Raw genomic sequence first — 24,279 nt, 5'->3', positions numbered from 1 at the left:
TAAGCACTAACAGTTAGCTTAATTGACAATGGCTTCTATTTATCTGGTCCCTGCCTGTGCCCACACACTAACTGTGTTAGTTCTTTTACATATGTATGATTTCCAATATTCACAAACACTCCACAGAATTACATATTATTTATTTATAATAAAAGTCCTTCTCACAGATGAGGGAATTGAGACCCAGCATTTCAGTCATTTCCCCAAAATATCACAGTAAGGAGACGAGGTAGGATTTGAACCGTGGTCTCTCTGATGCCAAAGGCCATAGTCAATGGCACTTCATTTAACTGTGTATTCCCACCATTTCCCTTGTGCTTAACGCAGAGGCCTACCAAGGATAAATGCTGAGCAGCAAGACTGTGCCCAAAATGTAAATCAGACAACCTGCCTTTGTACTTAATCCAAATTGTTTCCCAACAACCCTCCCCACCCCACTCCCATCCCCCACTCACTAACTAGTCTTTCAATTTCTTCAACAGGACAACTTCTTTCCTTCCCCAGGGTGTTTGCCTGTGCTGCACCTGTACTTTTGGAGGCTCTTCTCCTCACTCTTCCCATGCTAAACCCTTTATATCCTTTACTTTTTATTTTTTTAAAGATTTTATTTATTTGACAGAGAGAGACAGCGAGAGAGGGAACACAAGCAGAGGGAGTGGGAGAGGGAGAAGCAGGCTTCCCGCGGGTCAGGGAGCCCGATGCGGGGCTTGATCCCAGGACCCCGAGCTCATGACCTGAGCCGAAGGCAGTCGCTTAACCAACTGAGCCACCCAGGCGCCCCCCCTTTATATCCTTTAGATCCTAGCTCATCACTTCATCTGAGAGGCTGTCCCTGGCCATTCTATCTAAAATAGACCCTTAGTGTTCTCTACGTCAGTCATTTCTTTCCTAACATTTATCAAACTTTGCAATTATGTTGTCAGGTTATTTTCTGATGTCTTTCCCCAGTATTAAGACCCAGGAAGCCAAAGAACTTGAGTCCTGTTTACCTTTGACTTCCCTGAGATGTGCTTTTCAATACAGGAGTCACTAGTCATATGTGGAACCTCTGAATTGAGATGTACAGTGTGAAATTCATACTGGATTTCAAAGACTTGGCATGAGCAAAGAATATGTAAGATCTCATTCGTATTTTTATATTGATTACACGTTGAAATGATAATGTTTGGATAAACTGGGTTAAATCCACGATTAAAATTATTTTCACCTGTTTTACATTTTAACGTGGCTACTAGATAATTTTCACTCATATAAGTGCCTCGCTGTCCCAGGGCCTAGTACAGTGTCCTGCCCCCATTTTATTGCGTGAAATAACCAATGTTAAGAGACAGACCGAATGAATGGATGAGTGAAGAGCTATGGTCTCTGCCTCTTATTAGGAAAATAGATATGGCGTTGTCCTGGAAGTCAGGAGATCTGGGTTCTGGTCCAGGTTTACTGGAAACACTATGTAGCCTTGGACAAGCAATGCCCAACTCTGGGTGTCAATTTGCCCATCAGGCAGCTGATCTGTGAGGTCTCGAAGTGTAGTGGCGGAGAAAGGTGGGGAAGCCTGGTACAACAGAACTTGACTTGTTTGGCTCCAGCCTAACACCAGAGCTTCGGGCGACGGGAGGAGGCAGCAAGAATCACAGACTAGAACCCCCCGAGCCCCACGCCAGGCCCGCCGGCTTCCTCGGGCCGACGTCACTGGGGCGCGACAGCGTGGTCCGTCCGGTCCTTGATGCTGCAGCGGTTCAGAGGGTCCCTCCGGCGAGGGCGAGCGCCGAGCTAACAGAATGTCAAATAGTACCCGCGTCTCTCCAAAGCTCAGTTTTCAGCAAACCACCCTCTGCCGCCCTCCCTCCTACTCCACCCTCACCCGGCACAGGAAGCCGGGAAAATACAAGTCCAGCCCCGAGCGTCCAGTACTGGACCCCAGCGCGGCTGCGCAGGGCACGTGCGCCTCTCCGGAGTCCCGGCGATTGGCTGTGACGTAACTTCCGGCGTGAGCGGCGAAAGCCGGGAGGGCGAGCGAGAGAGCGAGCAGGCAGCAGGCGGGCGGGCGGACGGCACGGAGGGAGGGAGCGAGCAAGCGAGCAGTGAGTGAGCCAGCGAGGGCGGCCGCGTCCCTAGAACAGCCGAGATTCTTCCCGTCCCTCTGACCCCCTCCCCGGAGCCCACAGCGCCTCCGGTCTCCAGTGGAGCGGACACGGCCCGGCCCGGCCATGGCCTCGTTGCTGAAGGTGGATCAGGAAGTGAAGCTCAAGGTAGCGGCACCGGTCCGGGCCTCCTAACCCCTCGCTTCGATCCCCGAGCAGTCTGACCGGCTCCCCACTCCCCATGGCGTCTTTGTCTCCCTGGGGACACCAGCTCTGAGCTTCCGCTCAGCTCAGCCCAGCCCCCCACTCCCGGAGACGGCATCGGGGGAGAGGATAATATAGGGTGGCCTTCTGAACCGCGTCTGGTGGTGGAGAGTCCCAGGGAGACCTCCGCGGACACGTGGTGGACTCAGCACTTTAGGCCAATGACAGCTGGAAGTCCCCCAGCCCAGCAACGTCCCCGCGTCTGGATGCTACTGCTGCTGTACCCCTACCCTTGGCGTCAGGCCTGCCTGGTATCAAAGGCTAGCTCTGGATGGGGGCTTGGCACGTTTGTGAGCTCACATCTCGCCTGTCTACCTGCCTTTTGTTTGCTCTCAAATTCAGACAGCTTCAGATACAGGGAGGGAGGGTGGGAGGGAAGACAGGTGGGTGCTACCCTCAAGCCCCGCTTCCCTCTCCTGAGATGGAGAAATGGATCCTCAAAAAAATAAAGTACTTAGAGTCTGGGGGCCTCTCAGCCTCTCATTACAATTACAAGGTGAGGGGAAGACAGCTGAATTTGGGTTTTCCCATCCTGCCCTTACCTCTGTTGCCAGGTACTGACTTGCTGTTACTGAATTGCTCTCTCTGTTAATTTTAGGTTGATTCTTTCAGGGAGCGGATCACAAGTGAGGTGAGTGCAATAAATAGAAAAATAAGCGTTGGATGATAGTTGGGAATTTCGCAAAGGAGATCTGTAGAGAGAGACCTTCCCACAGTTATTAATTGAGATCCATTTTCCTTCATCTTTAGGCAGAAGACTTGGTGGCAAATTTTTTCCCAAAGAAGTTGTTAGAACTTGATAGTTTTTTGAAGGTGAGAGACCCTTTTCTTTTTTTCTAATTCCCCAGTTTTTTGGCTCTGGTCTTTTTGTCAAATGGGAGAAATCATGTGTCGATTCTGTTTTGTTTTGTGCAGTAAAATACTCTCATTTCTTGCCCTTCAAGTGAAATAGTTCTTTGTTCATTTTGAAAAGACTAATGTTGTTTTGGGGGTGGGTGTCTCTTTCAGGAACCAATCCTAAACATCCATGACCTAACTCAGATCCACTCAGACATGAATCTCCCAGTCCCTGACCCCATTCTTCTCACCAATAGCCACGATGGACTGGACGGTGTGAGTGTCTTGCATTTTTGTTTGTATTCTGAAGCAGTAGTTCTCTATTCTCTGTTCTCTACTTCCTAGTCAATTTGAGCATGTACAGAGGAAACAGTGGTATTAGGATCTAGGAACGAGGGCTCTTCATGACATGATGATTCCAGTATACCACTTTTAGACCCTGATTTTCGTTTATAGCATGAAGTGTATAACCTAATGCTACTCTGTCCTAGAGTAAGTTCCAAATAGGACTAATAGCTACAATTTCCCTCAAGTTGTCTGGTCTGTCCCTGTAGCTCCAAGCAAGATTTTCCTCACCTGTTTGTGTCTTGAGTATTGTTATAGGATGAGCAGTTCTTGCTGTATAACTGCAGTCCCTGTCTTTGCTCCATATCTTTAGCACCTAGTGCTTGTCAGTTATATGTCCATGTTTTATAATAACAGTGATAACACTGTATTGTTGTCTGAGTTACTGTCTCACTGATAGAGCTTGCAATTCTGGAAAGCCAAAACTGTCTTAATCAACTTTGTATCCCCAGCACCAGTTCTGCACCTGGTACACAGCAGGTGCTAAATACATGTTTGTTGATTGAATATTGTGCTTCTTTGTGGAACCAGAAGATTTGTACATATTCCCTTAATTATCCTCACCCTGCATTGAATGGTTCATTTTTACTGTTTATTTATAGTATCAACTCTTCTCCCCTAATTGCTTAATGTGTCAGTTGAAAGGTTGGTCTTCCCAACTAGAGTGTAAGTTGCTTTGTGGCAAGAATCTTTCCTTAAAGCCCCGAATGTGCTTAGTAAATTGTGCATAAATTAAAACAACCTGTGGGGCCAAAGAAGGGATTAGATTTGCTGGAAGGATAACTTGTGATGGGCATATGGGTGTCAGGAGCAGGCTAATTTATGTCTCTGTATCCTTAGCCCACTTACAAGAAGCGAAGGTTGGATGAGTGTGAAGAAGCCTTCCAAGGTAAGAGCCAACCCTACCCCACCTACTCCCTGGCTGGCAGCCCTGAGCAGGAGGATTGATCTGGCAGTCTCTGGTCAGGAAACAAGATCGGATTTGCTTTTTCAGAGTTAGCATTCCCAAGTTCTCCAAACATGGTCATTATTTAGCACCCAAAACCTAATTTCCCAATAAACAGGGAGGGCTTGACGTAGTGTGGACTGCCAAGGGAGAAAGGTTGGAGGTGTCTACACATCTCAGGTTTTTCACAGAAGTCCCAGTTTCACATTATTTTCTCTTCTTCAGTAATAGTTGGTACATTAAATCTTTAGAGCATATTTTAATTTCTTTGTTCTTCAGACTTTTGGCATACTTTAGACACTCGTTTGCTAATCCATACATTGTCTCTCTTTGATTCTGGAGTTGGTGGGGTCATGGTTTGTAGATAGGATTGTGACAGATAAAAGGCACTGAGGTCATAGCATCTCATGGGTCTGGGGAAGAAGAGAGAAAGGTGGGGACTGTTAATGTCCTGTCCTCCACCCCAATCATTTGACCTTCTTCATGTCCCTTCCAGGAACCAAGGTGTTTGTGATGCCCAATGGGATGCTAAAAAGCAACCAGCAGCTAGTGGACATTATTGAGAAAGTGAAACCTGAGATCCGGCTGCTGATTGAGAAATGCAATACGGTGAGGCAGGGGCTAGTGACCTATGGGCTGACCCCAAAGAGCCTGGCTTAAACTATGAAAAATGTTGGATGTGGGGCAGGAGGCATGGAGGTGATAGAGGAGTTGGCACATGAAGTATCTTGGCTCCCGTGCTCCCGGCATCTGGTCCTAGCAGCATGGATTGTGTACTTCATGGCTTCGGCAGAAAAGGCAAGGGTCCTCTTATGTATATATTGGTCTTCTCACCCTTCAGGTCAAAATGTGGGTACAGCTCCTGATTCCCAGGATAGAAGATGGGAACAACTTCGGGGTCTCCATTCAGGTAATGTGCTTGTATTACAAACTGGACAGGAAGGTCTGGAAGGTTTATTCTCCTTTTCAACCTGCTTTGTGTGTGTTTTTCTTGGTCTGCTCTTTGGGTGACGTGGAAGTGACTTGGCCTCAACACTTGTTTTTTTTTAGGAGGAGACAGTTGCAGAACTAAGAACTGTTGAGAGTGAAGCTGCATCTTATCTGGACCAGATTTCTAGGTAGGGCTTCTTGGGCTTGGCCCAGGAGTTGGGGGCTGGTGATGTGGCAAGCACCGTCCAGGGTCTCCTGCAGCTTCCTCCTCTTATCTCTCCTTTCAGATATTATATTACAAGAGCCAAATTGGTTTCTAAAATAGCTAAATATCCCCATGTGGTAAGTAAGGGTTTGGGGTCTGAGGGTGGAAGGGAGAGGGAGGAGTGGCCATTTCTCAGCCAGAGCTGCCTGTGGACAGGCCGGCCTCAGGGACTAGCCTTTCCTCTGCCCCCCTTTCAGGAGGACTATCGCCGCACCGTGACAGAGATTGATGAGAAAGAATATATCAGCCTTCGGCTCATCATATCAGAGCTAAGGAATCAATATGTAAGTAACCTTGGTCCCTGCCCACAGTCACCCTGGCTGTTAGTCCTGGCCGCCCCCTGGGGTTCGAGATGGGAGAGGAAGTGGGATAAAAGGATAAATTCTCATCCACTGGTGAGAATTACAAGCTCGATGCGGGTGCGTAGCTGGGGATCTCCCTTTCTGTTTGGGTGGCAGGGAGTGCAGTGCGGTACCAGCGTGAGGATGGAAGCCTTAGAGTCAGACAGGCTCGGGTTCAGAGCCAATTCTTCCTGTAATCTGTGGCCTTGGGCAAGTTGTTGAAACTTAAACTTCAGTTTTCTCATCTCTAAGCCAGAACATCGCTAAGATAGAACTTAGAGTATCTATGGCATGAAGATGGGTTTTTTTTTTGTTTTGTTTTTTACAAAGATGGTTTTTAAAAATGAGTGAAATAGGAGCGCCTGGGTGGCGCAGTCGGTTAAGCATCCAACTCATGGTTTCGGCTCAGGGCAAGATCTCATGCGTAGTGGGATTGAGCCCTGTGCCGGGCTCCACGCCCAGCAGGGAGGCTGCTTGAGATTCCCTCCCTCTGCCCCTCCCTCACTCCCATGCATGCGCATCTGCGTGCGTGCTCTCTCTCTCTCTCAAATAAATAAATCTTAAAAAAAAAAAATGAAGTAAAATAACACGTTAAAAGACCCGGTACAATTTTTTTTTAGTATTTTATTTATTTATTTGACAGAGAGATAGCAAGAGCAGGAACACAAGCAGGGGGAGTGGGAGAGGGAGAAGCAGGCTTTCCGCTGAGTAGGGAGCCCTATGCGGGGCTCGATCCCAGGACTCCGGGATCATGACCCGAGCCAAAGGCAGACGCTCAATAACTGAGCCACCCAGGCGCCCCAGAAGACCCAGTACAATTGTTGGTTATGTGAGGTGCTCAATGAATGTTAGTTGTTATTAGACACCTGGGGCCTGGGAAGTTCCCAGGAATCCCTGGTGTGTGGGTATAGAGAGGAGAAGCAGCCGCCCTGAATTGAGGTTCCAGTGAGTGAGGTGGGGATTCTGCATATCATTGCCTGGGGCTTTGTGGGGTATCTGGTTTCTTTGGGAGGTTGGGGTGGAACAAATGTGACTCCCTGGCCTCTTTTCCCAGGTCACTCTACATGACATGATCCTGAAAAATATCGAGAAGATCAAACGGCCCCGGAGCAGCAATGCAGAGACACTGTACTGAGGCCAGGGCCAGGGCCAGGGGACTCTGTGAGTCTGGCTCAAGACCGACATTGCCTTGGTTTGTTACATGACTATCGTGATGGGGAAACTGGCTGGAAATAGTAATCACACCTCTCTCTGTTTTTAGTTAGAGTCTAATGAAACTCTCATGTAGTTCTGTGACGTGTTTACCTCTTTTTTCAGGCCTCAGGAACTCTTCTCTTTCCTTCCCTAATACCCCACACCCGACTTGTCCTAATTTCTGGAGAAATCCAGGTTTGTGTCTGCAGGATGTTGGCACAAGAATACTTGTGTTTTCTTTCCCTGCCCTCTCCCTCTTGTGTCTTGAGCTTTGTGTTTTCTTCTGTCTGTTGATTAGCGGATTAGAAGCTGAGGGAACTGGAAGGAAAGTGCTAGGTGTTTTTTAGGAACTGGGATGGGGGGAGGTGTCCAGCTCCTCTCCTCTGATGTAAGGTTAGTGTCTCTTGCCACTGTGTGGGACATTGGATCCTCCCTCCCACAGTTTCCCTGATGATAACTTAGGGTCTCCCATCCACGTACGTTCCACCTTGAACCTGATCATGACAAGAAACACCTTAGGCCTCCGCCAAGTCCCTAGCTCCTTGAAATGTTTTTATAACTAGGATTTTCACATACACATATGTGTGTGATAGACACATACGTACAGACATGCACGCACATGCCTTCCTACTCCGTTACCTGATTTCCCCATCCCATCGTCTGTGTTGTTTTCCTTTGTCCCGCCGTCCCCCCCCAACCCCCATCCCATGAATTCTGTCACACACACATTCAGAAGGTGATCGTCGTCTTGGTTCTCACCCACCGGGGCCCATTGTTCTGCTGGCATATATAGCCTCTTGGTGCCCAGAGGCTGGTGATTTGGGAGAAGAGCTGAGAGATGAGAAGCAGAGGATTTGGGGAAGGGCCCTTCCTCTCTGACTTGGGTCTTTTTGGGTGTTACTGCAAAGGCTGGTCCTCTGACTCCTGGTTGCCTCTTCCTAGGCCAGTTGTAAGGTGGGGTGGGGCTCTCTGCCGCTGTGAGGGCCGGATGCTGCTGGCCCTGCTGGGCTTTCTTACGGGACAAATAGTTCTCTTATTTATAGCATTGTGCTTCCAAGGAAAGCAGCACCTGTGCGTATGTGTGTGTGCACACATGCGTGTACGCATCGTGTGTATGTGAAAATCTGGGCAATCAAAACCATAGAAGAGTTGCCTCCTATTCCTCAAAACTTGCAGAGATCTCACTTGTTACAGCTTTTCTGTTAACCCTCATCAAACCCCCACTTTTTTATTCTGCCGCTACTGGAGAGTCCGTATCTGCGGTCAGCCTGCCAGTAACTCTCTTGGGGTCTGTCTCTGACTTTTATTCTTCCCCTCTCTTCCTCTTGCCTTCTTCGACCCCAATCACATTTCCACCCGGCTGCATCATTTTTACTCCCAGTATGCTGTAGAGAAGGAGTCAGGATGCTGTCTTCCCATAAATAGTACTCAGTAACAAACCAATTGCATTTTAGTTGGGCAGTGCCCCTACCCACCCTCCAGATCCCTTCCAGCTAAAACCCTACCCCCCCCACCATGTGTTTCTCAGTTTCCCTTTTTGTTTGTTGGATTATTCTGCTGCCCCTCCTCACTCTATCACCCTTGGATCGTAATGTAAAATTCTTTTACCATGTCAAGAAATTATTAAAAATGCAGGTACTTTGACCTCTTTCTAAAGCTGCAGACCCTGGTGCGATGCTCTGGTGGCTAGGGACATACCCACACTCAAGTGCGTGCATACGGGGACACCCACCTCCACGTACGCCTCCAGCCACCCTATTGGGTATTTTTATTACCAGTTGAGCTGCCTCTTTTCTCTAAAATAATGGAAAGACTGAGGCTTCTGCCTACCAAGAGGCAGGGGTGGGTCCTTCTTTTGTGTTCAGTCTGAATTTATGTGAAAGTTAGCTCTTCCCAAACCTAAGCTCCTTCTGTCTAACCTCCCAGGATTGCAGTTCCTTGCTATCTCTCCCCGGTGATACCCATGAACTGCCAGTAGAGGCCGCCCTAGTTCCGCGTGTGGGGGATCACCTGGTTTGAGGCACAGCCTACCCGGTCATTTTCTTGACCTTATACTAATTCTCCCTGCTGAACAGTGTCTTCATCTCTTGAGGAGATGCCAGGGATTCCTGCTTTTGGTTTTCCAATGACTTGGGAGGGCTATCTAGGATCCTGGCTCTCTCTGAAATAAAGTTTCCTCAACTTCCACCTTGCAGAGTAGCCTTTTGATATCCAGTGATGCCCTCATTGTCTCTGCAAAAAGAGATTTAAGGTCTTGAACGGTGGAGGAACGTCTGCTGTAGTCTGTTTCAGAGATTGGTACCAGTAGCTAACAATTTTTGAATGCTTAACCTGTGTTAGGCTCTGTTAAGTGCTTTATGGGCTTGACCACATTTAATTTTCATGAATCTGGGGTAGTTTACCCCGCCTTTCTAGGTGAGGACACTGAAATTCATAAGAAGTAACTCCTCTGAGGTCCTACAGCAGAGGGGTCTGACTGCTGACCCAGGCTCTCACCTGTCCTTTCCCACTGACTAGATAGAGGAAACTTGATACTACAAAGCAAGAGCTTGGCCTCTGGCAGCTGGCCAAGTGCTTATTGCTGAACTGGGCCATGGGTCGTGGGAATATTGGCGGGTGGTACCTGCTCAGAGGTAGGGAAATGGATAGTTCTGGTGCCTGCGTGTAGCACACGGCACTTAACTGGGCACCTGAGACTTGCATTCTCCCTCAGACCTATTCTGAGGGAAAGGTAGAGTTTAGGGTTAATCCACAGCCCTCTAGCCTGGTCTGAGTGATGGCAGTCAGAGCTCCTGACGTGCTGCCGCCAGGAGCTCAGGGGCAGGGGAGAGCCTGTGCACGTGGAAGTGGTGCCTGGAGCCAAACCACCGAACAGAAAATTGGAACAGAATTATATAAATTAAGGTCAGAAATTTCCTGTCCAACCCACAGGGTGGAGTTTTCTCTATTCCTATCCATCCTACCGAATATAAGCCCTGATTTGATGTCAGTAACTGGAAGGAGCAGCTGGGAGGACTCCCCTTTCAGCTGTCTGCATTCACCATGAACCTCAAGGTAGTCCTCGTGTTCCTGGCACTGTCCCTCATTACCATCTTTGCCCTGGCCTGTGTCTTGCTGACCAGCCAAGGTGGCTCCAGCCAGCCTCCCCGCTGCCCCTCCGTGTCCCCCAGTGCCCAGCCCGGGACACACCCCGGCCAGAGCCGGCTGTTTGCAGACCTGAGCCGAGAGGAGCTGACGGCCGTGATGAGCTTCCTGACCCGGCAGCTAGGGCCAGGCCTGGTGGATGCAGCCCAGGCCCGCCCCTCGGACAACTGCGTCTTCTCGGTGGAGCTGCACCTGCCCCCCAAGGCCGCAGCCCTGGCCCACCTGGACAGGGGGAGCCCCCCACCTGCCCGGGAGGCACTGACCATCGTCTTCTTTGGCGGACAACCCCAGCCCAACGTGAGTGAGCTGGTGGTGGGGCCATTGCCACGGCCCTCCTACTTGCGGGATGTGACGGTGGAGCGTCACGGGGGCCCCCTGCCCTACCACCGCCGCCCCATGCTGGGAGCTGAGTTTACCCAGATGTGGAAGCATTTGAAGGAGGTGGAGCTCCCCAAGGCACCAGTCTTTCTAGCTTCTGTCTTCAACTACAATGGCTCCACTTTGGCACCGCTGCATGCCACCCCCAGTGGCCTGCGCTCAGGGGACCGTGCTACCTGGATAGCCCTCTACCATAACATCTCAGGTGTTGGGATTTTCCTTCACCCAGTGGGGCTGGAGCTACTGCTGGACCACAGGGCCCTGGACCCTGCCCACTGGGCTGTCCAACGGGTCTTCTATCTCGGGCGCTACTATGCAGACTTGGGCCAGTTGGAATGGGAGTTTAAGGCTGGCCGGCTGGAAGTGGTTAGGGTTCCTCTCCCCCTGCCCCATGGGGCTTCATCCTTGAAGTCCCGGACCTCCCCAGGTCCTCTCCCCCCTCTTCAGTTCTCACCCCAGGGCTCCCAATATAGTGTGCAAGGGAACCTGGTGGCATCCTCCCTCTGGACATTTACCTTTGGTCATGGGGTGTTCAGTGGCATGAGGATTTTTGATATTCGGTTCAAGGGCGAGCGAGTGGCCTATGAAGTCAGTGTCCAGGAGTGTGTATCCGTCTATGGTGCTGACTCACCCAAGACAATGATGACCAGATACTTGGATAGCAGCTATGGACTTGGCCGTCACAGCCGGGGCTTGGTTCGGGGAGTCGACTGCCCCTATCAATCGACGATGGTGGATATCCACATACTAGTGGGTACAGGGGCAGTCCAGTTGCTCCCGGGGGCTGTGTGTGTATTTGAGGAGGCACAAGGACTACCCCTTCGGAGGCACCACAATCACCTTGAGAGTCATTTCTATGGTGGTTTGGCTGGCTCGGCCCTTGTAGTCAGGTCTGTGTCATCTGTAGGCAACTATGACTACATTTGGGACTTTGTACTGCACCCAAATGGGGCTCTGGAAGGGCGGGTCCATGCCACGGGCTATGTCAACACGGCTTTCCTGAGTGGGGGTGAGGAGAGCCTCCTCTTTGGGAACCGTGTGGGGGAACGAGTGCTGGGGGCAGTGCACACGCATGCCTTCCACTTCAAGCTGGACCTGGACGTGGCAGGTGAGTGCTCGGGTGAGGACTGAGACGGGGGGAGCAGAGGGAAGGGAGGCCCCCAGATCAAGCCAGAAGCGGCAGAGGGTGGCAGGCCAGCACCACGACATACGGTGGCGGCGGAACAGGGGCTGATTGGAAAGTATTCGGCTGTAGTAGCCTGAAACAACTGGGCGTGCTGGGTATCTGGCCGAAGGTAGAAGGGGTGTCCCTACCCGACCCTGCTCACCCAGCCCCTCTGCCTCACTGTGGTTGTGAAACTGGCTTAAATGCAATGGCCGTGCCTGGCTGTCTTCATCTCAAGTGCCTCTGTGGCTATTGAGTTTGCCTGGGCAGTTGGGGCTGGAGGTGGGGCGCTTTAAGTTTTTTTCCTGATTCTGGGGGTCAGTGGAGGTGGGGAAAGCAGGGGCCTGAGCAGAGGTAGGAAGCAGCCTAAGGACATTTTCAGTGTAGAGTGGTCCTGGGGCACGAGGAGGGGGGGTGCTAGTGGGGGGTTGTTTAACAGGATTTCATAAAACAGGACATAGGGTGGTGGCCCCACTGTCGTCCTGGGGAGGGTCCTGTCATCCCTGTCAGTACATGTCCTCACCGCCGGCCCGCCAGTGACATGGCAGGCACGAAATAGGCTTGCTGCAAGTGTAGAAAGGGATTTCTCAAGTGGGGCTCAAAGCACAGGGACGACTTGCTGCTCCTGACTGTTGTCAACAACAAAATAACGAGCTTACTGAATCACAGACTATTAGACCCAGAAAGAAAAGTGGCAACTACCAGACCCTCGCCAAACTGAGGAGGGTGGGGGGAGATGGAGCAAGAAGTGCCTGCCCCGGTATAATGGTCTGTAACTAGACATCTTTTCTGTGGAACATTTTCTTACCCTCTCGACTATGAAGATGTCGTTTCGGGTGGGAGGAGAACTAAGAAAACAGCATGACTGAAAGGGGTCTATTATCTATTCTCTGACGTATTTGGAATAGGACTTTGAAGTTTCTCTTCAGCATTTTTGGCATTAAAGAGCCTTGTCTCGGGAAGTAAAGTCGAGTCACATGTACTGGATCCCTGTAGTGTGGAGCTCGAGGGACAAGCAGCAGGGCTGCTGGCCTCGGTACAGCGCTCTGTGTAGGGGGCCAGGTGCCTTCACGATCGCTCCTGTTTCAAGGAACTGACACCCGAACCTGCAAAGAGTATCATCAAGTGCCAAGTGGGGAAGGTGGGTGTACGAGTGCAGTCGACTTCTAGGGAGCTCTCAGGCGATATAAGATCTAAAACTACTCCCTTCAGAAAAAAACAAAACAAAGGGGTCCCTACCTTGTGGAGAAGGAAAGCAAAGTTTCAGAGCTGGGAGGAAGATGCAGGGCGCCCTGGAAGGGGATTGGGTTTTTCCAGCCAGCTTCTCCGAGACAAATCTCTCTTTCATAGTTACAAGAATGTAACTAGCCACCTGCGTGTGCTTTTCCACTTACAGAGCTCAGCCACAGAACAGCTTTTATTATGCCCACTGTAGAGATTCAGAAAGAGAATCAGAGAAGCAAAGAATCGGTCCAAGGTCTACTGGGTCGACCAGTGCTAACAGAACTCTGCGGTGATGGATATTCTCCATCTGTGTCATCTGATGCATGTGGCAGTTGAACACTTGAAATGTGGCTAGTGTGACTGAGGAACTGAATTTTTAATTTAAATGGAACTAGCCACTTGTGACTGGTCATAGCCATATTGAACGGGGCAGGTTCAAAGAAGGGTTAGCACTCGAATCCAGACCTTCCGGCTCCCAGCACAGTGCTCTCTGACGAGCCCCGCTGCCCTTTGTCAGGCCAGCGCAGTGGGGCATCATGGGGAAGACAAGGGACTGTCTCACCTGGTGTGGAACTCCTCTCCCCCCTCCCCCTGGCAGGGCTGAAAAACTGGGTGGTAGCTGAAGACGTGGTGTTTAAACCTGTGGCAGCCCCTTGGAGTCCAGAGCACCAGCTGCAGCGCCCACAGCTGACTCGGCAGGTCCTCGGAAGGGAGGACCTGACAGCTTTTTCCTTGGGAAAGCCCCTGCCCCGCTACCTTTATCTGGCTGGCAACCAGACTAATGCCTGGGGTCACCAGCGTGGGTACCGAATCCAGATCCACAGCCCCCTTGGCATACACATGCCCCTGGAGAGCGACATGGAGAGGGCCCTCAGCTGGGGGAGGTGAGGAGGGCTCTGGGCACTGGGTGGAAGGGAAGGACTGGTCCTCTTCCCCGCCCCAGCTCTTGAAGACCCCAATTCACTACCCTTGGTTTACCATTCACCCCTGTGCCTCCTCTCAGCTCCAAGTAGATATGGGATGGGGGAATGGTCTCACACAGAATCTGGTCCAAAGGACTTCAAGGCTGGGAATGGCCCCTGATCTGACACCACCTTCCTTCAACGTTCCTGGTCAGATACCAGCTCGTGGTGACCCAGAGGAAGGAGGAGGAGTCACAGAGCAGCAGCATCTATTACCAGAATGACATCTGGACCCCCACTATGGCCTTTGCTGACTTCATCAACAATGAGACCCTCTTAGGAGAGGTTGGTAGCCCTGGGGCAGAGGAGAGGGGCAACTTAAGCCTGAAGTCTTGGCTGCCCAGCTCCTGACCGTGGGTTGGAGGGAATGGTAGGCTTCCAGTTCTCAGATTCAGGGGCCAACACGGGTCGTCTCTCTTGGGGTGAGATTAGCCCTGGGACTCCGACCACCCTGCATCTTCTCACAAGGATCACCCCGCCTGTGGTGTGGACTCGGGGCTGGGTGGTGGTAGAAACAAGGCTGAGGCTAGAGGTTGGGGATTGTGGCTGAGGAGGGGTGGTTCTCTGGGTCTTGTCTCCACAAAGTCTTTCAGCCTCTCCCTCTTCCCACAGGACCTGGTGGCTTGGGTTACAGCCAGCTTCCTGCATATCCCCCACGCTGAGGATGTCCCCAACACAGTGACTCTGGGGAACAGAGTTGGCTTCTTGCTTCGACCCTATAACTTCTTTGATGAGGATCCCTCCATCTTCTCGCCTGGCAGCGTCTACTTTGAGAAGGGCCAGGATGCTGGGCTCTGCAGTGTCAACCCTGTGGCCTGCATCCCCCACCTGGCGGCCTGTGTCCCGGACCTGCCCCCTTTCTTTTACCAGGACTTTTAGCCCCAAGGGTGTGGGGGGACATGGAGGGGGGTTGCTGAGACATTTGTACCTTTCCCTCTGTTCCCACTTCCTGCTCCCTTGATGCCTACCCTCTTAATGTTCCTTGGGAAACAGCCTCCAACAGTAAACCCCTATGTATCCGTTCCGTTAATTCTTATTTCCAGTTCATTTTGTTTAAATGATGGACTTATACAAATGACACGATTATTAAGATATTCAAGCGAAACCCCACAAATTCTACCACTCAGAAATAGCCAGTGTTCACATTTGGTGAACGTTATACCAGACATTTCTTTATGCATGTGCATCGAAATGGAAGAATAGATAGAATTTTGTAAAAATAGATGGTGTGTGTGATTTATAATAAAAGGTACTACAAGATTTATCGCTTGAATTTCTTCTATTTGACTTTTGAAGTATCTAGAATCCTCCCGAGAATATTAAGAACTCTGGCCAAGGAAATTAGCAATGGAAGAAGAGAGGGCAAGAGGGACAGACCAGGCCAAGGAATGCCGCTTGGGAAGCTGCGGGGCTGGGGGTGGCGGTTTCCTTGGAAGCACAACAATAGTTCCAAGTTACAGGAAAAGGAACATCTGGCCCTGGAAGGTGGGGGTTGGGGGAAGAAGCCAGGCGAGGGGCATGAGGGGCTGCTCTGCGCAGACCCAGCTCCTTACTGCTGGTGCCTTTCCAGGCTCAACTGGACAGTTGCATTATTTTTAAATCCCACTCTCCTTCTGCCTCCCCCAGCTCTCCCCAGTTCCAACCCTGACCCAGAAAGCGGAGTCTGATTTGGAGCCTGGAAGACAAAGCCATGTAAGGTCTGTGGAAATCACTCCCGCCCTGCTTCGGGCCCGCCCCCGCAAGCCCTGCCTGCCCCGCCCCCTCCCCAGCCTTCCTGTGTCCTTCCCACCCTCCCCACCCTCAGTATCCTGAGCGACTGAACAGTGGGAACCTCAGCCAGAGCCCAGGATCCCCCCACCCCCCGTATAGGAGCTAAGAGAGACCTAACTCTGCTGACCTGAGAACACACATCTCCACTCTGGTTCAGTCCTCTGTCCTGCTGTTCACGGACAATGAACCAGAAGACCACTCTGGTGCTCCTTGCTCTAGCTGTCATCACCATTTTTGCCTTGGTGTGTGTCCTACTAGCTGGCAGGGGAGGAGATGGGGGTGAACCCGGCCAGCCTCCCCGCTGCCCCTCCGTGTCCCCCAGTGCCCAGCCCGGGACACACCCCGGCCAGAGCCAGCTGTTTGCAGACCTGAGCCGAGAGGAGCTGACGGCCGTGATGAGCTTCCTGACCCGGCAGCTAGGGCCAGGCCTGGTGGATGCAGCCCAGGCCCGCCCCTCGGACAACTGCGTCTTCTCGGTGGAGCTGCACCTGCCCCCCAAGGCCGCAGCCCTGGCCCACCTGGACAGGGGGAGCCCCCCACCTGCCCGGGAGGCACTGGCCATCGTCTTCTTTGGCGGACAACCCCAGCCCAACGTGAGTGAGCTGGTGGTGGGGCCACTGCCCCGGCCCTCCTACCTGCGGGATGTGACGGTGGAGCGTCACGGGGGCCCCCTGCCCTACCACCGCCGCCCCGTGCTGATGCGAGAGTACCTGGACATAAACCAGCTGATCTTCGACAGAGAGCTGCCCCAGGCTGCTGGGCTCCTGCACCACTGCTGCTTCTATAAGCGCCAAGGACAGAACCTGGTGACGATGCCCACGGCCCCCCGAGGCTTGCAGTCAGGGGACCGGGCCGCCTGGTTTGGCCTCTACTACAACGTCTCAGGGGCTGGGTTCTTCCTGCACCCCGTGGGGTTGGAGTTGCTGGTAGACCACAAGGCTCTGGACCCTGCCCGCTGGGCCATCCAGAAGGTGTTCTTTCAAGGCCGCTACTACGAGAGTTTGGCCCAGCTGGAGGACCAGTTTGAGGCTGGCCTGGTGAACGTGGTGCTGATCCCAGACAATGGCACAGGTGGGTCCTGGTCCCTCAAGTCCAAGGGGCCTCCCGGTCCGGCTCCTCCTCTGCAGGTCCATCCCCAGGGCCCCCGCTTCAGTGTCCAGGGGAGTCGAGTGACCTCCTCGTGGTGGACTTTCTCCTTTGGCCTTGGAGCTTTCAGTGGCCCCAGGATCTTTGACATCCGCTTCCGGGGAGAACGACTAGCTTATGAGATCAGCTTCCAGGAGGCCTTGGTCGTCTATGGTGGAAATTCCCCTGCAGCAATGCTGACCCGCTATATGGATGGCAGCTTTGGCATGGGCAAGTACTCCACTCCCCTGACCCGGGGGGTGGACTGCCCCTACCTGGCCACCTACGTGGACTGGCACTTCCTTCTGGAATCCCACACCCCCAAGACAATACGTGATGCCATTTGTGTGTTTGAACAGAACCAGGGCCTCCCCCTGAGGCGACACCACTCAAATTTCTACTCCCATTATTTTGGGGGCCTTGTAGAGACAGTGCTGGTGGTCAGATCTGTGTCGACCTTGCTCAATTATGACTACCTGTGGGATATGGTCTTCCATTCCAGTGGGGCCATAGAAGTCCGATTCCACGCCACCGGCTACATCAGCTCAGCATTCCTCTTTGGTGCCGCCCGAAGGTACGGGAACCAGGTTGGGGAGCACACACTGGGCACCGTGCACACCCACAGCGCCCACTTCAAGGTGGATCTGGATGTAGGAGGTAAGACATCCCTGGGGAAGCAAGGATTCCCGCAGAGGGGGCTGAAAAGTTGTCTATTTGCTTGGGGATTTATGGAAGTTATCCAGGAAAGGAAGAGTTGAGCATGAGTTGCAGTTTTGGAGTTTTGTACTTCCTCTTTAGCTGGATGGGAGAAAGTTGACTGCTACATTTTATTTGGATCCTAGCTCATTGCTGGGTGCAGAGCTGCCTCCCTCCTTCCACATGACCTCATCAGAAAATCTTGAGAAATGGCAGAGCTCAGGGGGGAGGCAGGATCTGGGCTCACGAGATCCCCTTTGCCCTCGTTCCTCCCTTGTTCTCCTAGAGGCCCCACTTCAGGGAGGCGACCATTTGTTCTGTAGTTCATTTCTCTGGGTCTGGCCTGTGGTGCCGAGGTTTTGGAGGACCTGTGTGCCTCCTGCCGCGTCCCTGGTGCACACAGGCCAGCCCCGGAACCCCACAGGTTGTACATTTCCTGGGGAGGTGAACCCTGCTCTTCCCACACTTAAGTGCAGGGGGGTAGAGTGGGTGCTGTGGAATGTTCAGGTAATTCCTGGGGTTGGTGGTCACAGAGAGAGCCAAAGATCCATGATGTCTTGGAGTCTGTCTTCTCACTTTCCTTCCCCACATTGAGTCGATCACCCATTTGTTTTCCGGTCTACCTCTGAGATATGTCAGAGCCTTGCTGAGCCGGTCTGCTCTCTGCCCCTTCCGCTCTTCCTCTCAGATCCAGGGGCCAGCTTGCTCCCCCGTCTAGCCCCAGCTTTCCTAGAAGGCCCTTCTCCTCAGAGTGCAGCTCCAGCCTGCCCTTCGGCTCCCTGGCCTCACCCCAGTGCCGCCTTAGCCATGCCCACACCCTCCCTGCCCCTCCCACGGGTTAGTCAGGCTTCCTGCTTTTGCTCCTGTACCCCCCCCCCCCGGCCTGGAACACCCAGCCGTGTCATCTCTGCTGCTCACATCTCCTGAGACAAGGCTGAAAGGCACCCAGGAAGGCCCCCTTTGCCTGCCTGCACCTGTATCCTTGACCTTGGACCTTGAACCTTGAATGTGCTCCTCTCACGTGGCTGGCCTCTCAGGGCTTTGCCTCCTGCAGCCTCCAGGAGAGCAGGAGGAAGGGGATGGGGCTTCACTCCTCTGTGCCTCCCAGGGCTGAGCCCAGTCCTCTCCACTAATAAGTGCGAAGGGTTAGTGAATGAAGTCCCTGAAGAAATACCTTACAGGTCAACAGCTTTGGCCGAAAGACCAGGCATAGCTTAGGGAGAGGGAAGGGAAGCAGGGACACACTCCATTCTGGGTTTCTCCTTGGCCCCACTCTGAAGCGGTGAGTGGCGGGGCAGGGACAGAGTCCAGAGGGGACAGGGCAGCTGCATTACCAGCCCTCCCTCCCCCCACCTGCCTCCACCCCACCCCACCCCCGCCCGCCCCGCAGGACTGGAGAACTGGGTCTGGGCTGAGGACATGACCTATGTCCCCATGGCGGTACCCTGGAGCCCCGAGCACCAGATGCAGAGGCTGCAGGTGACCCGGAAGCTGCTGGAGACCGAGGAGCAGGCCGCCTTCCCCCTGGGAGGCGCCCTCCCCCACTACGTGTACTTGGCCAGCAACCACAGCAACAAGTGGGGTCACCCGCGGGGCTACCGCATCCAGCTGCTCAGCTTTGCTGGGGAGCCGCTGCCGCAGAACAGCTCCTTGGAGAGAGCCTTCAGCTGGGGGAGGTGAGTGGCGGGGTGTCAGAGAGAAGCTGGGGGAGGAGGGAGAGGGAAGGGTGCGTTGGGAGGGACAACTGGGAACTCAGTTTGAAGTGTATTGGGGCAGAGGTGAGGGCTCCCGTAGGACTTCCCGGTTATTGAAACACCAGCCCTGGGCCTGTGCTGTCTGTGCAGGGCTAAGGCCCAGGCCAGAGAACCCTTCCCCATTTGGGATGGGGGGAGAGGCCATCCTGTGAAATGGCAGGGGGACGAACAGAAGGATGTGGAAGGAGGTTGGCTGGCCCACCCGGGTGGCACCAGGGTCATTGTGTGAATGACATGGGAAGCCCGAGGTCCATGACCTCGGCCCCCTTGCATCATCACAATCAGGCAGCAGGACGGGGTTAGTGACCATGGAGGCCTGACCAGTGCCTCCCTAGGTACCATCTGGCGGTGACCCAGCGGAAGGAGGCGGAGCAAAGCAGCACCAGCATCTACAATCAGAACGACCCTTGGGCCCCCACCGTGGACTTCGCTGACTTCATTAACAACGAGACCATCGCTGGAGAGGTCAGCTGACTGTGGGAGGGTCACGGGCGGGAGACCAGGGCACAGAGATGAACCCCACCTTCTCTTAAGTTCCCTGAAACCCATCTGGCCTCCCGAGGGGTGGAGCTGACTCCTGCCTTCTGTGCTTTACTTCCTAAGGGAGTCTTCCCTAGCTGGGAGCTCCTTTGCAGACACTGGCTGAGGCCCCAGCCTGTCGTGGAGACCCTGCAGCTCTGAGTCTTAGCTTCGTGGACTTTGTCCTTTTCGGGCCCCAGGGTTCGAGGAGGGCTGGAAGGCCAGCTCTCTTGTGTCTACCGCTTCTCTCATTTCTGACTTGACCTCTGAAAGATTCATTTCTGAATGTCAGCCTTTTCTGCCTCCTAAACCCTGATCTCCCCGCTCCATCCTCGTCTCAGTGATTGGTAGGGAACTCCTGGAGAGTGAGGGAGAGGCGAGCTGCAGTCGCCTCTGGGTGTCATCCCTCTGGGGGTGGGTATGATGGCTCTGCGATGGGAAATGTCAGAGATGGAGGGCCCTGGCTGGGACAGGGAAGTGGGGCTTGCTCCCGATATGAAATTTACTGGGCTTTGACTCCTGGGCCGGTAGGAAAAACTGCTTAAAGACTTAAGATCCTTTTGAGGGAAAATGGGCTGGCAAGGGGAATCCTCACACCCAAGGCTGCTGGAGGAGGCGGGCCTGTCCCTCACAAAGCCAGGCCTCAGGACCCTCTTTTTTCTCCCCTGCCAGGACTTGGTGGCCTGGGTGACAGCTGGTTTCCTGCACATCCCACACGCAGAAGACGTTCCCAACACGGTGACGGTGGGGAATGGTGTGGGCTTCTTCCTCCGACCCTACAACTTCTTTGACCAGGACCCCTCCTTCGAGTCTGCGGACTCGGTCTATTTCCGGGAGGACCAGGATGCCGGGGCCTGCGAGGCCAACCCCCTGGCTTGCCTTCCCCAGGCTGCTGCCTGTGCCCCAGACCTCCCTGCCTTCTCCCATGGGGGCTTCTCTCACAACTAGGGGGTCCCCGGGACGGGAAATATGGTCAGGGGCCCCAGGGCCAGGGTGCGTGGGGAGGGGAGCGGTAGGTGCTGGGCCAGGCGGCCTGGCGCCCTCTTCTCTTCCTTCCTTCCACCCCAAGGCTCCCTGCCTCCCCTTCTCCCCAGGCCCCCTCTCTGTCGCCCTCCCTGACACCCCCTCCCTGCTGGGAGCGTCCTGAGCCTGTGATGCCTGGCACTGGGGGAGGGGCAGAGACATGACTCAGCTTTGTTGACCCCAGACCCGCTGGGTTCCCGTCCCACAGAGAAGAATGGCCAGCTGAAGCCCGGACTGATGGCCAAGCTTTTCCCAGAAGACTCCTGTTTTTTTGTGGTTTTGTTTCTGGTTTTGTTTTTTTGTTGTTTTTTTTTTTTTTTTTTTTGCTTTCCGGCTTTCCCCTGTTGTTTTTTAACCCATCTCCTGAGCCTCCTCAGTTCCTTCCTCGGAAGGTGAGGATGGTGTTGCGGCACTGGGGCTAGTCCCCTAGACGCTCCAGGGCAGGGCTCCTGCCAGGCCTACGCCTCCACGGAGGAGCTAGAAGGGGGTCCTTAGCCCACATTCCTCTTACCCAACTTCTCCTCTCCCTCTTCCTTCCCTTGCCTACTTCCGCCGCCTCCTGTCGCCACCTGCTCTTACAGCCTCGGATTTCCCTCCCAGGCCTGAGAGGATATGCCTCTGTCCCGATGCTCCCCTCGTCTTCATTTCTAATTTAGGTCTCCTCTCCCGGCTCTCTGCCCATGGAAGTCTCAAAATGCAAGGGACCTCTGGTTTGAGAGGACAATCCCTGTCTGTCCCCCTGTGTCTGTCACAGACTGGAGTAGGAGTTGTCCCCACCCCTGTCCTGGGGCAGGCTGTAATTCCCGCAAGTCCCCTCGGCCGCTTTGTATTCGCCTGCTTTGCACTTTCTGGCAAAGGACGGTCTCACGGCAGCCTCTCAAGTTAGCATCTGAGGCGGACCTGTGGGTACCGGGGTGATGAGGGGCGGTCATCTGGGCCAGGCGTGTGTGTGACCAGTGAGCGCACAGACTCCGCAGCAGCGGACACGGACGGCAGGGGGGCGCCAACGGTGGGAAGCTCTGAGACCTTGGAACTCCAGTGGCCACCACTTGTGGCCACGCAAATGAGCTGGGGGCTGGCTCCCACCATGCTGTCTCTCAGGGGCTCTGGGTGAGGGGCGGGTGCGCCCATGGTGAGAGATTGGAACTACAGAAACATCCTTTCCTCGAGGATTGGTTAACTGAACTCCTACGCAGCCTTATAACGCAGGGCTGTGCAGCTCCAGCTAGTACTGGAGTCCTAGAGTACTCGAGTACTAGTACTCGAGTACTCTGTGTGTACTAATAGGGAAAGATCTTTGAGTGAAAACGGCAAGGCACGGAAGTGTGTGTGGTGCACTTTGCCTTTGTGTGGTAGAAAGGAGGAAACTATACATATTTACTATATATGCATATCCAGAAGAAACCAGTGATACTGGTTGCTTTTGGGGAGGGGTGGGGAAAGAGGAAGGAGGAGACTTAGCACTCCATACCCTTTTGTGTGTTTTGAAATTTGAGCCATGTGACTGTATTACCTATTCAAAATAAATAAAAAATGGGCCCAAACAGGACCTGACTTGTTGGTTGGTTGGTTGGTTTGCTACTGACAAGTCTTTTAAGAAGGGGTGAGGGTAGGGGTAAAGTAAAGTGAATGAATATGGACCCAGGGACTCGATTTGGTCAGTCTCTGAGACCCAGAGAAATGGATGTGGCCTCTGGTGGATAACTCCTGTGCACTTCTCTTGCCTGTCCAGCCCTGAAGACAATCTTAAGCCTCGGTCGTGCTCTCTCTCTCTCTCTCCCTGTCTCCATCTCTGTCCCTCTCTTGTTTCCTCTCTGTGTCTCTTAAAAGAGGGGACAATGGGAAACAATGGAGAGAGGTGACTTCTGCCTGCTGAGAGCCTGGGCCGGGTTCATTTATGGCACTGCCTGAGCTGGAAGCCAGAGTGACAGAACACGGAGATTGAGGGCGAGAAGCCACTGAAGCCTGGGACAGAGGAGAAAAGCCATGGATGCTAAGGCCAACCGTGACTCCGATACGGACCTTGTACTTCCTCTCTCCCTGACCTGAGTACTTTCTCTATCACAAGCAGATCGGTTTTCCACCTCGTATGGCTCCTTCTTATGACCAGCCGCACGGTGGTCAGTGCTGGGGGAAAGGGAAGGCGGGAATGCTGGTGTCCGCCCCTCCCCCCAGCCCATCACACTCACGTGAATCTCATGACCTTGAAACCCACGTCCACACCAAAGAACATGAGTGTTTGTACGCGGTCTTATGTGTGAGTGGGTGTGAATGCTCACCAGCTTGTGTGTGTGGTTGTGTCTTTACATTTCCTCACAGGGGTGACACCACATGTTCCAGCCTCAAATGAGAGGAGGCAGGAGGGACATGTGGATCATTAGAACGCCTGCCCAGCTGGGGTCAGAAGGGCCGCGGGGTGGATTCCCAGCCCCCTACCCAAACCTAGTCTCTTCCTTAGACCACTGAGGCCAGCTTAGAGTGTTGGCCTCACATTTGTGATCCAGTGATAGGAGTGAATACTTACCAAGCATGTTAAGTTCTGAAGGAACCAGTGCCCCCAAAGCTAAAATCTTTAGGACATGGGCCCCTTGCCCTAACAGGAGCTGGACAAGGAGAGCCTGAGGCTTAGCTCAGAGGGCATAGCTGGGACTTCTCTAGGAATGTAGACACTAGAACGTTCTGGAAGGAGCACAACATGTGTTCTCCTGCCTCTGCTCTCCTCCTGCAGCCCCTGGGAAGTGCTCCAGCTCCAAGTGCAAGAGGATTCCTTCATACATCCAACAAAGATTTATAGTGTGCCTTCTAAGGGCCAGGCACATGCGAGGCACTAGGATGCGTTAGTGAATAAGACGCACAATTTTTGTCCTCGGAGGAGCGAGGCTAGGAAAGGAGAGTTGCAGGGAGGAGAGAGGAGGACAAGAGCAGGGGCTCCTGACTCAAACTTAGGGACTGTGGAAGGCTTCCTGTGGGACACGATGTCTAAACTCGGGACAAGGAGGACAAGGGAGAGAATTTTCCAGGCTGGGGAAACAGCATGATCAAAGGCCGGAGGTGACAAAGCGGCACCATCCAAGTACTTAAGTTCATTGATAGCCATATGGGCTCTAAGGAAGCCTGGAGGGACAAGCAGGGGACAGACGAAGCATGTTCTTGTAAGCCACGGTTACCCTAAAGAAAAATGCAGAGTCATGAAAGGATTTGGGGCAAGGAGTGACAAGAGTCAGATTTGCCTTTCAGGACATTCCCTTTGGCCCAGCTACAAAGAATGGAGCTGACAGAAGACCTGGCCATGGGCAGTGAGTCAGAAGTAAGAAAT

The 24,279-nt window shown here is 53.2% G+C and overlaps 3 protein-coding genes across 3 annotated transcripts; all 3 read left to right on the top strand.

Moving 5' to 3' along the window:
- The first annotated feature begins 1,996 nt into the window (after positions 1–1,996).
- On the top strand, positions 1,997–9,390 carry PSME3 (proteasome activator subunit 3). The gene is made up of 11 exons (XM_028093957.1): positions 1,997–2,249; positions 2,944–2,976; positions 3,096–3,158; positions 3,354–3,458; positions 4,368–4,416; positions 4,970–5,082; positions 5,315–5,383; positions 5,524–5,591; positions 5,691–5,745; positions 5,866–5,952; positions 7,064–9,390. Exons 1-11 carry the CDS (start codon positions 2,208–2,210, stop codon positions 7,142–7,144), a joined length of 765 nt encoding a protein of 254 aa, XP_027949758.1. The 5' UTR covers positions 1,997–2,207; the 3' UTR covers positions 7,145–9,390.
- A 95-nt stretch (positions 9,391–9,485) lies between these two features.
- Positions 9,486–15,340, top strand: AOC2 (amine oxidase copper containing 2). Its single transcript, XM_028093958.2, has 4 exons — positions 9,486–11,833; positions 13,713–13,998; positions 14,232–14,361; positions 14,689–15,340. Exons 1-4 carry the CDS (start codon positions 10,246–10,248, stop codon positions 14,953–14,955), a joined length of 2,271 nt encoding a protein of 756 aa, XP_027949759.1. The 5' UTR covers positions 9,486–10,245; the 3' UTR covers positions 14,956–15,340.
- A 639-nt stretch (positions 15,341–15,979) lies between these two features.
- Positions 15,980–22,502, top strand: LOC114204165 (amine oxidase [copper-containing] 3). The gene is made up of 4 exons (XM_028097344.2): positions 15,980–17,628; positions 19,058–19,343; positions 19,757–19,886; positions 20,613–22,502. The coding sequence occupies exons 1-4, from the start codon at positions 16,029–16,031 to the stop codon at positions 20,886–20,888; spliced, it is 2,292 nt and encodes a 763-aa protein (XP_027953145.2). The 5' UTR covers positions 15,980–16,028; the 3' UTR covers positions 20,889–22,502.
- Positions 22,503–24,279: the final 1,777 nt, after the last annotated feature.

The sequence above is a fragment of the Eumetopias jubatus genome, unplaced genomic scaffold (assembly GCF_037043125.1).
Source record: "Eumetopias jubatus isolate StellerSeaLion01/CBP00866 unplaced genomic scaffold, mEumJub1_p1.0 scaffold_10, whole genome shotgun sequence".
NCBI classification, from domain to species: domain Eukaryota; kingdom Metazoa; phylum Chordata; class Mammalia; order Carnivora; family Otariidae; genus Eumetopias; species Eumetopias jubatus.
This window is presented reverse-complemented; position numbering and strand designations above follow the sequence as displayed.